This window comes from Octopus sinensis, linkage group LG16 (genome assembly GCF_006345805.1).
Source record: "Octopus sinensis linkage group LG16, ASM634580v1, whole genome shotgun sequence".
NCBI lineage: Eukaryota > Metazoa > Mollusca > Cephalopoda > Octopoda > Octopodidae > Octopus > Octopus sinensis.
In genome coordinates this window covers 7,921,355-7,940,930 of record NC_043012.1, presented here as the reverse complement: position 1 = coordinate 7,940,930, position 19,576 = coordinate 7,921,355, and the positions used below count along the sequence as shown (strand labels likewise).

The 19,576-nt window shown below is 37.4% G+C and overlaps 1 protein-coding gene across 3 annotated transcripts in view; it reads right to left on the bottom strand.

Moving 5' to 3' along the window:
* The window catches only part of LOC115220569 (dual specificity mitogen-activated protein kinase kinase 1), an 89,782-nt gene that overhangs the window by 21,307 nt on the left and 48,899 nt on the right, over positions 1–19,576 (bottom strand). For 2 of the 3 annotated variants that reach the window (XM_029790718.2, XM_029790720.2), the window contains exons 5-8: positions 18,826–18,877; positions 17,038–17,162; positions 14,807–14,996; positions 9,450–9,544 (exon numbers count right to left, since the gene is read on the bottom strand). In XM_029790718.2, coding sequence (XP_029646578.1) covers positions 9,450–9,544; positions 14,807–14,996; positions 17,038–17,162; positions 18,826–18,877 — 462 coding nt within the window. Of the gene's footprint in view, positions 1–9,449; positions 9,545–11,464; positions 11,551–14,806; positions 14,997–17,037; positions 17,163–18,825; positions 18,878–19,576 lie in introns of all 3 variants that reach the window. The other variant, XM_029790719.2, reaches the window with a different exon arrangement.

Here is a 19,576-nt window from a genome sequence, read left to right as displayed (position 1 = left end):
GATGAGTAGACTGGAGCAAGGTGAAACACAACACACCAGCAGGAATTGAACTCATGACCTTATGATTGGGAACTGAATAAAACTAGGTACTTGGCTTTAAGAGTCCTGGGGATCAAGGAAAAAAAAAAGGGGGTAGGTGGGGAACAGTAGACATCCAGTGAAATAATATAGAAATAGTGAATGATTATTATTATTATTATTATAATTATAGCTCTTGAGCCATCAAAATTGTTAGCACAGTGGACAAAATGCTTTGTAGTATTTCACCCATCACTACATTCTGAGTTCAAATTCTGCTGAGGTCAACTTTGCCATTCATCCTTTCAAGGTCAATAAATTTAGTACCAGTGAAACACTGGGGTTGATGTAATCGACTAGTCCCCTCCCCCCAAAATTTCAGGCCCAGTGCCTTTAATAGAAAGGATTACTGCTGTTACTATTATTATTAGTGGCATTTAGTCAGTCTTTACATTCTGAGTTCAAATTCCGTCAAGGTCGACTTTGTCTTTTATCCTTTTGGGGGTCGATAAAATAAGCACCAGTTAAAGTAATGGGATTGATGTAATTGACTTACTCTGCCCCCAGTTCCAGGCCTTGTGTCTATAGTAGTAAGAATTATTATTTCTTTTTATCTCCTGGAGTCTTACATGCATAGCAGGCTTACTACCTGCAGCCTACAATACCATGCTATCCGTTCTTTTCAACAATCTAATACTTTCCTTATTATTCTGGGTGTGCCAAGGAGGCAAATCTTTTGTAATAATTCTACCGGGCACTCTGTTCCGATTTCCTTTTATATTCCTCTTGATGCCTTTTTATACTGTCCCCAAGGAACCAATAATAATTGGCATTATCTTCACCTTCTTCATTTTCCATAGCCGGGCTATTTCGTACTTAAGAGGATTGTATATATCTACTTTTTCACCTTCCTTCTTGACGATTTGTGGGTCAAAGGGGTACGCAACATCAACTAGATAGCACAAGTGGTGCATCTTGTTCACCACAACTAGGTCCGGTCTGTTATACTCTAGCACCTGATCTGTTTGGATTGGGAAATCCCAGATAAAGAGTTATTATTTTATTATTATTATTTGGTGAAATCTTGACAATGTGTTGACATATATACTCAGAGTTTTAGGCCAGTGAAAAAAAGCTGCTTCTATGTGAGGAGGTGGGGGTGGGACAAAACACGGTGGCTGTGTGAGGTATTATATAGAACTTGTGTCATGGCTACTATAATGACTAGAAAAGCCATTTAGTTAAGCAGATGCTAAACTAATAAACAAAACAAAAAAAAACGTTAAAAAAAATAAAACAAATTTAAACAAATATAGAAAAATAAAATATATGGTCGCTACTAAATTAATTTTTTCAAAATTATAACTAAGAATAAAAAATTTATGAAATTTAAATAGAAATGAACAAAGAAATTCTATTAAAAAAAAAAAATCAAAAATGAAACAAAGAAGTTTTGAAATGAAGAAACAGTAAACGAAAAAGAATGTATTTTGGAGACCTCGATCTTTGGTGTTAACCTGGATTAGAAAATTATCATAGATTTGGAAATACAGGAGGTAAAAGAACAATGAAAAAGGAAGGGAGGAAGCAAGTATTAAAATACTATATATATATATATACACACATTCATGTATATGGATTTATATATGCATGGTGTGGCAAAAAAAAAAAATCCATTTGTTCACTGTTCTTGATAAACACATCATCAGTAAACACAACACCTACACTGCTCTAGTCAAAAGTATGTTGTTAACTGTGTTTACCATTTTTTCAATTACCATTATGGCTTGAACCAGCACACACCAGTGCCATTTGCAGAAATGCCTAATGTCTAACAAGAACAGAAGGTGTTTTTTTTGCTGCACACACAAAATAGATTACATGCGTGAGTGTATTATATCTATCCACACACACATATTTATATATACATACATACATATATATATATACATATATATATATATATATATACATACACACACACACATATATATACACACACACATATATACACACACACACATATATATACACACACACACACACACACACACATATATATATACACACACACACACATATATATATACACACACACACACATATATATATACACATACACACACACACACACACACATATATATACACACACATACATACACATAAATTAGGTTACAATGTGTGTGTGTGTGTGTGTGTGTTGTGTGTGTGTGTGTGTGTGTAAATATATAAATATATAAAGAAAATGGAGGTATTCAAAATTATTTATTTGGCACTTAAATCTCACTTCAAAGATTCTTCAGGAATGATGAAGGTCTAAAACAAGATGAAAGCACTAAATAATTACCCAAAATATTGACTACCTCCTTTTTCATAATATATAAAATCTGTACACCACATCAATCTACACACACACACACACACACACACACACACACACACATATGTACACACATACACAACATGTAAATAGTAATTCATAAACATTTAGCAAAACATGCAATATAAAAATGAAGTGAAATGGTAAAAAATACAAATTTAGCAGATGATGATGATGAAGAAGATGCTGAGAAAGTTAACTCCACAGAGAAAGGAGAAGGAAGGTGGGGGGAAGGGTGGCATTCTATTGAAATGACAGCTTCATCCAAGTTGTTCCTACATAGATATTTGGTAGAAATAAGTCATTAATAGCAACAAATGAACCTGATCTTTGGTAATGAGATATATTTCAGCCATTTTATTAACAGATCTCTGTTGAAATGCACTGGCTTTGTTTTAACTGATTTAAAAAAAAAAAAGAGAATTTAGTTAATAATTCCTTATTAAATTGGTGATTGGGTTATAAATTTACATGAGATTTTGATGGAAGGTTTTTACTTAAAACACTTTAGAAAAATGGTGCCGTTGGCACGTAAAAAGCACCATCCGTTCGTGGCCGTTGCCAGCCTCGCCTGGCCCCTGTGCCGGTGGCACATAAAAGCACCATCCGATCGTGGCCGTTTGCCAGACTCATCTGGCACGTAAAAAGCACCCACTACACTCACGGAGTGGTTGGTGTTAGGAAGGGCATCCAGCCGTAGAAACATTGCCAGATCAAACTGGGCCTGGTGCAGCCTTCTGGCTTCCCAGACCCCAGTTGAACCATCCAACCCATGCTAGCATGGAAAGCGGATGCTAAACGATGATGATGATGATATAGTAGGACCAAGAGTGGTCTCAGACAGGCTGGTAAAAAAACAAAAAGGGATCTAACATTACAATCACATCATCATCAGCCGTTCTTGTTCCAGGCACCACATAAACAGCACCCACGCTGGCACCATGTTAAAAGCTCTCAGTATAATCTGTAAAGTGGTTGGCATTAATAAGGGCAACCAGCTGTAGAAGCTAAGCCAAAACAGACAATTGGAGCCTGGTGCAGCTCTCTGGCTTACCAGCTCTTGTCAAGAGGTGGCTCATGGATAAGTGGTTAGGGTGTTGGACTCATGATTGTAAGACTGTGGTTTCAATTCCAGGACAAGTCGTGTTCTTGAGCAAAGTACTTCATTTCATGTTGCTCCAGTCCACTCAGTTGGCAAAAATGAGTAATTCTGCAACATACCAGCGTCCCATCCAGCTGGCAAATTTGTATGCCATGGAAACCAGGAAACTAGCAATTAAAGCAAGACTGAAGAAGATAATGTTACCTTTATTTTATCAAACCATCCAACTCATGCCAGCATGGAAAATGGATGTTAAATGATAATGATGAAGTACTGAATCAGATTCAAGCTGAAAACTAAGTAGTCTAGTGGATAAGAAAGTTACTGTATCTTTATATATAAAAGAGAGGTTGTGTGCTGTCTGTTTCCTACAATTTAGATTCCTAACTACTCCCACATTTTGTGGTGCAGTTTAACCAAAACCGGGTATTTTATAGTCGTGATTCATATCGAGCCCTTCTGGGTATTAGCGCGCGTCTATGATGAGTCTACAATTTAAAAAAAAATTACCATCATTTTTTTCCATTTTAATGCATTTTTGGCATATATAAGGGAAGTAACTCTCTAAAAATTTATTATTAAATCTCAGAACGTAAAAAGTAGATACGGAGACTTTCTGCTCATCTCCTGATCTAACCCTTTGTGGTTAGCCACATTGAGATGGCTATTATACTTTACATCTCTAAAAATGCTTATATAGTTATTTCCCTTACAAACCCGAGCAATGCCGGGCGATACTGCTAGTTTAGTATAAAACTAATGGAGACTAGTTTTAATCTAATCCAGTATAACAGAGATATTAGGGAATAAAATACTTGATGATGCCTGGGAATCAAAACAATTACAATGAAGCATAGCTGTAAATATTAAAAATGAAATTGGTTCATCCCTATTAACAAGGTTAATTAATCCAAGGAATTATACTCATAATTAACAGTAACTAATTAGTGCAAAATATTATGTGATCATAATTAACTATTCATCTAAAGAACTTAGTTTCAAAATGTTGAACAAATAACATATTATTCAATATAATATATTAATTAAATATAATCAGAATATATAATATATTCAGATCATAATATATCAAAAAATTTTAAGATACTCCTGAAGTTTTTATATACAGTCTTTCTCTCAAAATACATAGGTTCAAGATTTTTTTTACACAATACAGTCATCATATATATATATATATATATATTATATATATATATATATATATATACATATACATACACACACACATACAGCCACTCTGTACATCTAATCCATAAGAAAGTCTAATATAGACACTGTGCCCATAGTAGACAAAACTAAGTAAAGAATTTTATAGAGAAGAGAATTTTAGAGAAGAGGCAGTTTTTACAATGTTTACATACCAACTAGAGCAAGGGTATGTATATGTGTGTGTGTGTATGTGTGTGCATATATACATATGTGTATGTATACACACACACACACATATATATATATATCATCTTCGTTTAATGTCCGTTGTCCATGCTGGCATGGAGGGTTTGACTGGGCTGGCATGTTGGAAGGCTGCACCAGGCTCCATTCTGATTTCGCATGGTTTCCAACAGCTGGATGCCCTTCTTAATGCCAACCACTCCCAGAGTGTAATGGGTGTTTTTATGTGCCATTTGCATGACACCGGTATTTGCCACAACTGCGATTTTGCTTGGCTTGATGGGTCTTCTCAAGCACAACATAATGCCAAAGGTTTTGGCCATTGCCTCCATGAGGCCCAACATGCAAAAGGAACTCGGCCACTTTGCCTCTGTGAGGCCCAACACTCAAAAGGAACTTAACCACTTGCCTCCATGAGGCCCAATGCTCGAAAAGAATTCAAACACTTGCCTCAATAAGACCTAACGCTCAAAAGAAACTCAGCCACTATGCCTCTATGAGGCCCAACACCTGAAAGGAACTCAGCCACTATGCTTCCGTGAGGCCCAACATTCAAGGTTGATTTTCTTACGTGCTACCTATATATAGGGCTAGCTGAGAAGCTCCTGAGTTTGGGTACAAGAAAATACAGGAGGATCAGTTAATTATGATTTGATTCAATATATCCCGCTCTCAGATTCACACACTTATTGCAGCAGTCCTTCAGTTTTTCTAAGCCCTGTAAAAGAACTCGGAAGGTTAGGCCTCCAACCAGGCTTTTCACAATATCCTTAAAGCCAAGGACTTTTCGACACCCCCTTTGTGTGTGTATGTGTGTTATATATATATATATATATATATATATATATATATAATATATATATATATATATATATATATATCCCATTGATACTTGGTGCCATGTAAAAAGTGCTGATGATGGTGCCATGTAAAATGCACCCTGTGGTTGGCATTAGGAGGGGCATCCAACTGTTTCTACAACTGGATGCCCTTCCTAAACAGACAATGGAACCTGATGCAGCTCCTGGCCTTGCCAGCATGGAAAATGGACATTAAATGTTGATACACACACACACACACACACACACCACTGCTATTACACAAAAGTGTCTTTAGTCCAAACCGTAGCTTTTTCAGAAAACGAAAAAATAGTTTTACCATTCCATTTCTTTTTACATTAAGCAACACATCTTAACACTAATAAGGTATTGGGTGCATAAAATCGTAATTCCATGCATGTATATTTTTCAGTCAGAAATATTTTTGCAAAACTGTCATAATGTGGGGCTTACTATACTTTTGAAAAACGCTAACCCATAGTACTACACTTTCACAATTTTCATACCTTGGCATCTGAAGCAGCTGGAGATACGATAGTTTGACCAAAAGATCGAGCAAATAAAATTAAACCTTGGAAAAAAAAACCCCACACATTTGGCCCAATTTGGACATATGGCAGTTTAACACAATAGCAACTATATATATATATTTCTTTACTACCCACAACGGGCTAAACACAGAGAGGACACACAAGGACAGACAAAGGGATTAAGTCGATTACATCGACCCCAGTGCACAACTGGTACTTAATTTATCGAACCCGAAAGGATGAAAGGCAAAGTCGACCTCGGCGGAATTTGAACTCAGAACATAACGGCAGACGAAATACGGCCACGCATTTCGCTCGGCGTGCTAACGTTTCTGCCAGCTTGCCGCCTTGTGTATATAGCAACTATATATATGTGTGTGTGTGTGTGTGTGTGCGTGCATGCGTTCATATACATCTATACACACACACATAATGTATACTCAGTGAGTGAGGAAGATGAGTAGTTCCGTGTTGCCCGTGCAGAAGTGAATCTCCATTATGTGTACTGAGACAGTTACTCAGCACTAGGATCTTCCGCACAATATTGTGCATATATACATGTGTAAACATACATGTGTGTAGACATGCACACAACAGGTGTTGTAGTTTTTATACAATCCCTATCATATACCAAGACTATGGGCTATGTGACATTCAGACCTTTATATAATTACTCTTACTTGTTTCAGTCATTTGGCTGCGGCCATGCTGGAGCACCACCTTTAGTCGAGCAAATCGACCCCGGGACTTAGTCTTTGTAAGCCCAGTACTTATTCTATCAGTCTCTTTTGCCGAACCGCTAAGTAACGGGGACGTAAACACACCAGCATCGGTTGTCAAGCAATGCTAGGGGGACAAACACAGACACACAAACACACACACGCATATACATACATATATACGACAGGCTTCTTTCAGTTTCCGTCTACCAAATCCACTCACAAGGCTTTGGTCGGCCCGAGGCTATAGTAGAAGACACCTACCCAAGGTGCCACGCAGTGGGACTGAACCCGGAACCATGTAGTTCGTAAGCAAGCTACTTACCACACAGCCACTCCTACGCCTATGTTAGTTCTAACTGTGCAGGTTTATAATCAAAGGCATTCCAAACATGACCATCCCATCTTTTGTGCAGAGATAATGTATGTCATTTAATGTGTCCTTCACTTCTTTTTAAGACAGTAGTGTGTGTTCAGAGGGAAATACAATTAAGATTACTAGCAGGTCAAGCATTAGCACAGAGACTCTTCGCCACTGGTCAAGTAGTGACTAAATGTTGGTGAATAATGCTTAGTGATGCAACAGACGGTGCATTTGGTGGTTCTAGGAATCAGTGTCACAAGTGAGTGCAAAGGAGGTTGAGAAAACGGACAGGGTGACAGGAAGGAAAAACAGAGCAGAGCAAACAATTCTGGGTGACAATTCATGGTATGTGAGAACATGCAACGGAGAGGAAGAAACATGCTACATGTCAGTTGTTCTCAACTGGATCCACATGACCCTTGAGGGTCCTTATAAGATTTTTCTTGTAAGAATTTATATGCTATAAATTGGTGATACTCCTACAATACACAAAATAATTTAAATTTTTATACATTTCCTAATAATCCTTTCTATTAAAGGCACAAGGCCTGAAATTTTGAGGGGAGGGGACTAGTCGATTACATCAACCCCAGTGTTTCACTGGTACTTAATTTTTCGACCTTGAAAGGATGAATGGCAAAGCAGATCCTCAGCAGAATTTGAACTCAGAATGTAGTGATGGGTGAAATACTACAAAGCATTTTGTCCACTGTGCTAACAATTTTGCTGGCTCACTGAGCTATAATAATAATAATAATAATAATAATTCACTATTTCTATATTATTTCACTGGATGTCTACTGTTCCCCACCTACGCCCCTTTTTTTTTCCTTGATCCCCAGGACTCTTAAAGCCAAGTACCTAGTTTTATTCATTTCCCAATCATAAGGTCATGAGTTCAATTCCTGCTGGTGTGTTGTGTTTCGCCTTGCTCCAGTCCACTCATCTGGCAAAACTGAGTTGACCCTAAAAGGATGAAAGGTGAAGTCGACCTGGGCAGAATTTGAACGCAGAACGTAAAGACAGACGAAACGCCATTAAGTATTTTACCTGGCGCGATAATGATTCTGCCAATTCACTGCCTTACGATTCCTAATAATATCATAAAAATATATTAGGATCCTTTTTTAAACATCAAATGGCTATGGGGGTCCGCCCAAGTAAAAGAGGGATGATAGGGGTACATAGGTGAAAAATGGTTGAGAACCACTGCTTTATATGGTGTTGTGTTGTTATAACAACAGGGACCATATGTATAAATAATATATGGGTGTATGTGTACAGGTGCAACACGACTGGATGATAAAACAAGTTGTCTTTCCAACCACAAGGTCTCTGTTTCAATTCCTTTGTGTAGTTTCTTGGCCAAGTGTCATTCTCTAAAGGTTCAGATTAACCTGAACCTTGCTAGGAAATTGCATAGATGAATTTTTTTTTTGTGTGTGTGTGTGTGTGTGTGTAAAAATATGAACTTATTGTATACAATGTTCAAGTGCAGCATACATGTGTGTGTGTGTGTGTGTGTGTGTGTGTGTGTGTGTGTGTGCGCACAAACACAAACAGACTACTTTCAATTTCCATCCAGCAAATCAATTCACAAGGCTTTGGTCAGTGTAGAACCATAGTAGAAAGCACTTGGCCAAGATACTGTGCAATGGGATTGAACCAGAAACTGTGTTATTGTGAACCAAACATCTTAACCATGCAACACTATCTGCACAAGCCATGTGCAGTGTATAAATATATACATATACACACCAACGTGTGTGTGTGTGTGTGTGTGTGTGTGCGCACACACACACACACAAATGAACACATATGTTTATACCTGTTTGAACAAATAGACAGACAGACAGACAGACAGAAACAAACAGATAGGGGTGTGGGGGAAGAAGAGAAGTGGTTGAGGATAAGGAATCATCCAAAGATAGAGGTCTCCGTGGTAACGAGCGTCAAATAGCAAGAATGATGTATCGATGAAGAAAAAATGATATGGGTTAGTATAAAGAAAAACCGGTGTTTTTTTTTTTCTTTCGTTCTTTTTCTTTTTCTTTTCTTTTTTTTTTTTCTTCCCACACAACGTACCTCATTTACGATATAATCTAACAACTCAAAAATGGCCATCGGACGAGGCCCGTCACTGCCTGGTGGACTTTGGAAGCTAACGTTACTTCGGCTATCTGAAGGCAAGAAAAAAGCAGAAAAAAATAGCAACTTAATATAAACAGAGCAAAGAGAATAGACACAACACACGCATAATAATACACATACACACACACACACACACATAATAAAAAACAAAAAAAAAACAAAAAAAAACAATAAACAAGCAGGCTGGGTTTTTTTTGTTTGTTTTTGTTTTGTTTCTCTTTTATAGAGTCCAGACAATCTGAATCCAGAGATGGAGCTGTACAGTAGTACAGGCGGTGGTGGTGGTGGTGGTGGTGGTGGCAGCAGCAATAGCTATAAGGAAGTCATGGAATGGGGCCAGTTGATCCTTCCAAGGTAGTAGCCCCCTTGGTTAGTTTGAGAAAAAGCTTTGTTTGTACCAAGCAACAAAACAGCACTACTAACAGATCTCAGTCATTTTTTTTTCTTTCCTCCCCCCCGTCTTTTTTGTATTCTATTTTTTTTAATATTCAGCGGGATTTTAAGAGGTGGAAGAGTTTGTGAGAGTATTGACATCACCATCGTTATTATTATTATTATTATTATTATTATTATTATTATCATTATTACTATTATTAACCCTTTAGTGTTCGCATTATTCTGCCAAAATTAATCCCTTTTTATCCACATTGTTTTGAATTAATCATGCATTATCTTGTAGCTATGAGATTTTGATGAGGAAGCTGTTAATTTTTAAAACGACATTGTAGGGTTGGTGTGAGAGACCAGATCTGGCCAGTTTGAACATAAAACAGGCAGAATACTTTTGGCCGGATATGGCCAGTTTAAATACTAAAGGGTTAAGGCAACGAGTTCGTTAGCACGCCAGGTAAAATGCTTAGCAGTATTTTGTCTGCTGCAATGTTCTGAGTACAAATTCCACCAGCGTCAACTTTGCCTTTCATCATTTTGGAGTCGATAAATTAAGTACCAGTGAAACACTGGGGGTCAATGTAATCAACTAATCCCCTCCCCCTGCAAATTTCAGGCTTTGTGCCTATAGTAGAAAGGATTATTATCAGACTCGTTAGCATGCCAAGCAAAATGCTTAGCAGTATTTCATATGCTTTCATATGCTGAGTTCAAATTCCGACTTGGTCTCTCATACTATCTAAACTTTTTTCCCAGCATGCTAATAACTCTGCCAGGTCACCACCTTAACAACGACAACAATAACAATTTCTAACATAGGCAAATAGCCAGGAATTTCAGGGGAGTGGAGCAGTGGATTATATCACCTCTCACTGCTTGATTGGTACTTTATTTTATCAACTAAAGTACTTGGAACATAAAGTACCAGTGACTAAGTACTGCAAGACATTTTATCCAATTCTCCACTTATTCTGCCAATCATCATCATCGTTTAGCGTCCGCTTTCCATGCTAGCATGGGTTGGATGGTTCAACTGGGGTCTGGGAAGCCAGAAGGCTGCACCAGGCCCAGTCTGATCTGGCAATGTTTCTACGGCTGGATGCCCTTCCTAACGCCAACCACTCCATGAGTGTAGTGGGTGCTTTTTACGTGCCAGACAAGTCTGGCAAACGCCCACGATCGGATGGTGCTTTTTATGTGCCACCGGCACGGGGGCCAGGCCAATAATAATAATAATAATATGAATTTATAGATGTCAATATGGTGTGTGTGTATGCATGTGAATGTGTAAGTATGTATGTATGTATATATATATATATAATATATATATATATATATATACATATATATCAAATTAGTTTCTGAATATTTGGATTCTGAGCCATCCCACACCACAACCCAACTTTTTCTTTCTTTTTTCTTAAATAAACAAAAAAAAATAATAATAAAGAGACAATATGTATACGGTTCACTGAATCGAGACTACTATTTCAGATAATTCACTCAACATAACGGCAACAATTGGGCGCGCGCCTGGTCAAAAACTTGTACTTGATTACCTCATGTACAATGTACTCGAGCAGTTCAAATATTGCCATAGGCAAGGGGCCATCACCTGTAACCACCTGAAAGCCCCCGGGACAACCTGAAACAGATGATAACTCAAGGCATTGACAGAGCAACATTAACTTACACAGTTACCTGCTAAAGAAAAGAATTTTTACACAATTAGGAGATACACATTAATGTAAATAGCTATGTAAAATTGGCAGACACATACTTACATAGTATACATACAAATATATATATATATATATATATATAGATAGATATAGATATAAAGAAAGATTCAGGTAAAAATCTTGTAAAATGCTATGCAAAGCTTGTCGACAGTCATTGGCTATCTGATGTCATCAAATAGTGGAAATGCTTCGGCTACTGGCTATACATCAGGAATTTCATAGTATCTGTAGAGTTCTGAGGGACTTATTTAAACTATCACATGAAGAAGCCCATTTTACACCTTTGATGCATGATAATGATTACATAACATTTCACCAATGTACTGCAGGTGTAAAAATGTATTGAAACAATTGTAGTAATTTAAAATTAAGAATGTTGTTCATTCCATTTTCTATCATTTATCATACACACACATACATGTGTGTGTGTGTGTGTGTTAAGTAAAATGAGACAACAAAGCCAAGGCAGTGTAAAATTTCTAGGACATTTATAAAGAGAAAGGTAGTCTTACAGCTGTTTCAGGTATATAAAAGATATCCCGAAATTGCTAGGATGATCCGGTTGTTGACTGAAGATTGAAGGCTTCGAATGTCCCATCCGTTTTTTGTATCGTCTTCTAAATGTTTTACGTTCTTGTCCCAGTTTGTATTTTTCTACATATAATTTATATATATGGAGGTGCAATGACCCAGTGGTTAGGGCAGCGGACTCGCGGTTGTAGGATCGCAGTTTCGATTCCCAGACCGGGCGTTGTGAGTGTTTATTGAGCGAAAACACCTAAAAGGTCCACAAGGCTCCAGCAGGGGGTGGTGATCCCTGCTGTACTCTTTCACCACTCTTCTCTCACTTTTTCTTCTGTTGGCCTGCTTGCTTAGCCAGCGGGGTGGCGTCATTCGAAGGCTAAAACAATGCGAACGCATTGTGACCAGCTATGTGTAGCAACATCTGATGGTCTGGTCGGTCACATAGTCATGTGGTGGATATATATTAATATATATATATATATATATATATATATATATATATATATATATGAGAGAGAGAAAGAAATATGACGATGTATGTATATGCTATACAGAGGTGGGTATGTGCTGTCTTAGTTTTCATACTAACATCCAGGAACTTGGATGCAGCAATCTTTTGCTAAGTTTCAAACTGGAGAATATAGACAATGACCCACAAGGCTTTGTACATGTATACTGAGCACTTTAATGTTTTGCTTGAGAAAATAGAAGCAGTGTCCAACCTATATATATATATATATGAGAATAAATTATGCAATTTTTTGGTAAAAATGATAAAATTAGCATTTAAGAAATACATAGAAAAGTCATAACATTTATGATATTGTTTACAAAATTACCATGGAGAAAGGAAAAAAATCAAAATCTTTCATAAGAGATCATGCTTTTTTGTTTGTTTGTTTTTTTATATACAAACTTACAACTGAACAACTTATACCACTATTGTTGATAATAACTTTGTTAACAACATACTCATTTCTATTGTTAATTTTAGACAACAATGCCACTTAAACAAACATGTTAATTACAATTTAATAATACTAGAATTTGAATAATTTCAAATATTTTCACATTTGTACTTTTGTATAGTAGAACAAACAGATGTTAAAACTTTAAATGTTTTTCATGAGAGAAAGTTCATGGTATGGCTGATGCTCACATCTCTTACTTAGTAGATTTATTCTGTGTAGTCAGTTCACATGACTGGTCAACAACCAAAGAGTAGTTATTATTAGAAATAGAGGTGAAAGCCTTCCTAATTTGAATTCGTGATTCAAAATGAGGTGTAACTTTGTCTTGTCGTTAATAGAATTTTTGTATTAGTCACATTACATATCACCTTTCTTCTCCTAACATTACACAACTTTCATTTGTTTTTCTTCTCTCTCTTCCGAGGAAAACAGTCAAAAAAGAAAGGTGATATATTAACCCATTAGCATTAATATTACTCTGTCAAATGTGAAGGCTATTTATTTATTCACACTGATTTGAATTAACCATGGATTATCTTGCAGCTTTCAGATTTCACCAATATGAATGTTGGTTTTCCCAATCACACTGAATGCTAGGTGTGAGAAACTGAACATAGCCAGTTTGGATATAGCTGGTTTAAATGCCAAAGGTTAAAGCAAGTTATCTTCTGAAACATGATACAGAAAACTATACGTACACACACACGTGTGTTTCTATCTTACATTTTCCCCAGCTTACATAAACGAGAGGTTTCTTTGGTGGAGAAGTACTTTTTATGGTTGGATGAACACCCTCTATACAACCACTCAACTGTGGAGTTGAATGCAAAACTGGTTTTGTATGTCAGTCAAGGTAAGGGAAGTGAAGCCAGCAGAGTTATGTACCTTGCTACAGATGTACAGAGCAACGACTGTTATACGTTCTGAACCTACAATCGCGTGGGCAGCAGCTAAGCAGCTGGACCCAAGGTGTGTGTGTATATATATATATATATATATATATATATATATATGTATATATATACACATATATATACACACACACGGTGTGTCCTGGTAAGACAATACCTGTGTTTCTCTATTTCACTTTTTTATACTCTATATTTAAATGACAGTCACATACGCAGGAGTGGCTGTGTGGTAAGTAGCTTGCTAACCAACCACATGGTTCCGGGTTCAGTCCCACTGCGGGGCACCTTGGGCAAGTGTCTTCTACTATAGCCTCGGGCCAAACAAAACCTTGTGAGTGGATTTGGTAGATGGAAACTGAAAGAAGCCCGTCGTATATATGTATATATATATATATATGCATGTGTGTGTGTGTGTGTCTGTGTTTGTCCCCCTAGCATTGCTTGACAACCGATGCTGGTGTGTTTACGTCCCCGTTACTTAGCGGTTCGGCAAAAGAGACCGATAGAATAAGTACTGGGCTTACAAAAGAATAAGTCCCGGGGTCGAGTTGCTCGATTAAAGGTGGTGCTATAGCATGGCCGCAGTCAAATGACTGAAATAAGTAAAAGAGTAAAAGAGTTCCCTATCTCATTCTAAACAAACCCACAAACGCCTCAACCCACAACCAAAAACCTCCAGACCCTAGAAACAAACAAACAAATAAATAATTAACTTAAAGACAGATTAATTAGAACATTAATGAATCAATCACCTTTAAGAGGTTTTCCGGTCATTGCAGCTTCCCGATGTTCTTCCATGCAGTTATCACCAAATATGCTATCCAAATGTTCAGGGTCTGGTGGGGGAATGGGATATCGTCCAATGGCCATCTCTACTAGTGATAGGCCCACGCTCCAAATATCAGACTGGACTGTGTATTGAGTTCCTTGTAACCGTTCAGGCTGTCAGCAAAGAGAAGCAATAATATAAAGGATGCAGTAAATAAATTGTCTAAATTATGCAAAAATGAATTATGCAAAAATGAAAATAACACTGACATCTCATTTTAACAGAAATATTTAACAAAATTACATAAAAAATTTCTTGGAATACTAAACAGTAAATCTATTCAATAAAATCACCATTGGCTTAAGTTACGGGCTGCAGAAGATGTCGGAATCTCCTGCAACTCTTATGGACGGTCTCCTTCTTTAACCCATTAGTGTTTAAACCGGCCATATCCGGCCCAAATATTCTATGTTTTATATTCAAACTGGTGATATCTGGCCTCTCACACCTAATCTACATTGACATTCTAAATATAAACAATCACATCATTGAAACCTCAAAAACTTTAAGATAATGCAGGATTAATTAAAAAGAAATTGAGTAAAAAAATATTACATTTAACAGAGTAATCTGAACACTAAAGGGTTAAGTTGGTGAATGCAGCTGTAATCCTTGCCTTCAGTTCATCTTTGGTATTACAAGGAGTTTTGTTGGTTTCTCGCTCAACTGTGCCCCTCACATAATAATATGGGGAGTTAGGTGGCCAGATGTTAGGGGTGATGTGGTTGCAGAAATTGTCTGACTGCCACAACTGGGTTCTCTTGCTTGTGTGGTGCAGAGTCCTGTTGCCAGATATAGGGTCTTCCAGCAGCCACCCTCTTGACCCAAGGTAGCACTACTTCCTCTAAGCACTTGATGTAGGCCTTCTTGTTGAATCTAAGGCCGTGTGGAAAGATGAATGGAGGCATAAGGTCACCGTCACTAGTGATCACTTCAGACACCATGATGTTGACTGGATTTTTTTTTTTTTATCATGTTCTGGGGACATGGCAAGCCAACAGCTGTTCTGTGTCTTCACCATTTAATCCTAGCAGAAATTTTTCTCATCTGAGAAAAACCAAAGCACGTTCAGTTGGAGGAGATGTTTGAGTTTATTCAAAAGCTTCATAGCACATTCTTTCCACTTGTCCTGATGGCTTGGGATAAAAATTGGCCCTTCCTCATCTTGCATGAAGAATACCAAACACGTACGGTTAGATGTTGAGTCAAGAGCTCCACATAGATTACCATCATCCAGTTTGCTTCCGGTAGAGAGGTTTTGTTACTACCAGATGGCAGAATCATTAGCATGCCGGGCAAAATGCTTAGCGGTATTTCATCTGTCTTTACGTTCTGAGTTCAAATTCCACTGAGGTCAACTTTGACTTTCATCCTGTCAGGGTTGATAAATTAAGTACCAGTTGTGTACTTGGGTCGATCTAATCAACTGACATCCTCCCCCCAAATTTCAGGTCTTGTGCCTGTAGTAAAAGGTTATGACATACAGAACAAATGTAGGAGAAATTATGATAAACACAAGCTTATATTATTTATTCCGTATGTTTCACTTCAGAGACATTTGACCTTTGTAACATAATACAAGGTGTTCCGTTACCTTGATGATCCGTTGTGGTTCACCATATAACAGCACTCGGATCATCCAATGCAGAGGATGCAAACAGCCACATCGTGTAGGGAACAAAAGATATAACCTTGTGTTTCACTTAATCTCATATATTGGCATGGCTGGGTGGTAAGAAGCTTGCTTCCCAACCATATGGTTCCAGGTTCAGTCCCACTGCATGCTACCTTGAGCAAGTATCTTCTCTAACTTCAGTCCAACCAAAGCCATTCGAGTGGATTTGGTAGACAGAGTCTGAGAGAAGCCCATCTTATGTGTGCGTGTGTGTGTGTCATTGTGTCTGCCCCTTACCACCTCTTGACAACTGGTGTTGGTGTGTTTACGTCCCTGTAACTTATCTCTTCAGCAAATGAGTTCAATAGAATAAGTATAAGTATCAAGCTTAATAAAAATAAAAGTACTGGGGTTTGATTTGTAGAACTAAATATTTTCCAAGGCAGTGCCCCAGCATGGCCATAGTCGAACGGCTGAAACAAGTAAAAGACAAAACATATACACACACAAGCCTGAAGTAAACAAGGAACAATACTTACAGACATGTATGATCGGGTTCCCACAAAAGAATTTGCCATAGAATCAATTAGTTGGCCGCTGACACCAAAATCACAGATCTTTATCTCCCCTTGGGAGTTGACAAGAATGTTGGAAGGTTTCACATCTATTTTCAGAGAGGCACCGAAGATGGTAGCAAAAATAAAACAATAATAAAGAGATAAATAAAATATATGAATAAAACACATAAATACATAGATAATCTGCTGTAAAAAAAAAACAAAAGTCAAGTGTATGAGATGCTGACCCCATGGAGCAGGAATTGGTACTGCCCATGTGATCTTGAGCAAGGCACTTAACTTGATATTCCTCTCCTCTTAACAATTCTGCAGGTGACCTATCTGACACAATTTTGTGAGACAATGTAAGAAGTGTGAGCCAACATAATAGCCTTTAAATGATTGCCTGACCTGCTAGAATTAGCAACCAATTCTCCACCAAATTACTAACAAATTCCTTTGCAAAAAAAAGTTTTAAAAAAAAGAGGAATCAGGGCAAAGGACACATCATTAGATAATGTATTCCTAATCCTGAAAACACAAGACAGGATGGTCATGGCTGGACCACTGTGGTCAGAGATCTGTGAGAATGACCAAGGGCTAAACAATATGAATATAAGATGTTAACCACACAGTTCACAACCAATCTCAAGCCATCAGTAATATTTCACACACACACAACCCTAAAGCAGTTTATGGTTATTTCAATGAAGACTGTGTGTTTGGATTCTCTTGCATCATATACCTCTGCCTCTAGCACGAGTTAATTCTCCACCAGTACTCCCTTTAATGGTAATTATGCTTTGTACAGTAAAAGACAGATTTCATCATCATTTAGTGTCCGTTTTCCATGCTGGCATGGGTTGGACAGTTTGACTGAAACTGGCAAAGCTGGGGAACTGCAGCAGATTCCATTCTGATTTAGCATGGGTTCTACAGCCGGATGCCCTTCCTAACACCAAAGATTTTTATTTTTAACCCTTTTCATACCAAACTGCTTAGGACCACCGTTGGTTTTAAGGCATAAACTTCCAAAATTCTCAATTAAAATCTAATGCTAATTTATATCCCAAACATCAGCTTAATAATGAAGTTATTTCACTACTGTACTTTCCAGCATACAAGTTGACATAGATTATGATGTAAACATTCTAACATTGTCACTGTCTTTCCAAATTCTACTGTGTTTCACAAGGAATTTTCAGTCCTTCAAAGTCATCTCAGTGTATAAGTTGACTCACCTTGATTGGGTATCAATTTTGGTCTGAAAAATTTGACTTGTATGCCAGAAAATATGGTATACTCCTTGTTTAATTTTGAAAGAAAAAGGGTGCATTTCAACAGAAATATGGTAACACAAAAAATAGTTTAATGCCACTAAATGAAGATAATGCAAGTGGAAAGTAATCAACTGTGTCACTAGGTTCAAAGTCAATACAACAAAATATCCAACTCTTTCCTCTTTCTCTCCCCACCTCTCCTTGTATGTGTCTTTTACTGTCTCTTTGAGTGTGTCTTCCTCTCTCTCTCTCATCTGTGTATACTTATCTCTCTTTTTCTCTCTCATTAAGTTTCTCTACCAGTCTCATTATGAAAGCTTGCTTCTCTCTCTCACACACACAAACACACATCACCCGAATGTCACACTGTTTCTCTCTCTCTCTCCCCCTTCGTGTTTCTCCTTATTTCCCCTACTGTCCTTCCTTCTGTATAATTATTTTCCCTTCTTTTTCTCTTCCTCTCCTCTCTCACTCAATATATAAAGCTTACCTCGATGCATGATTTGGTGCTTTTCACGCAGATAATTCAAACCTTTCATAACCTGAATGAAAGAAAAAAAAAAGAAAAATCAACAAAAACACATTAAATGAAATTTTTGAAAACAGTCTCAATACTATTATTATCATTATTATTATTATTATATTATTGGGGCAGAAGCTGGACAAAATGCTGCTAAGCATTTTGCCCATCTCTACATTCCAAGTCAAAATTTCACTGTGGTCACCTTTGCCTTTCATCCATTCAGGGTCGATGAAATAAGTACCAGTTGAGTACTGGGGGGGTCGATGTAATTGACTTATCTCCTCCTTCGAAATTGCTGGCCTCGTGCCAGAATTTGAAATCAAAATCATTATTGTTATAATCCTTATCTCTTCAAAGACTGTCTCAAGTTGCTAGGACATCAGCTTGCTAATGAAGATCAGCAGGAGTTCATAAACCACCTTTCTATCATTAAATCAAATCACCTGGCTGTAAAGAGGCTTCATCGGTGTGTACAACAGTTCATCAACGTAAACAGTGGGAGCACTATATACCTAAACAAGTGCTTCGTTAGCTCACAGAAAGTTCAAACATTCCTGTGGACAAAGATTTACTAGTCTGTAGACTGTTAATCCTCTCCAGAATGGAGATATATCTGTGAAACTGAATAATGTCTATGTAGCCTGGATTTTATCTACTCTCTCTTTACTCTTTTACTTGTTTCAGTCATTTGACTGCGGCCATGCTGGAGCACCGCCTT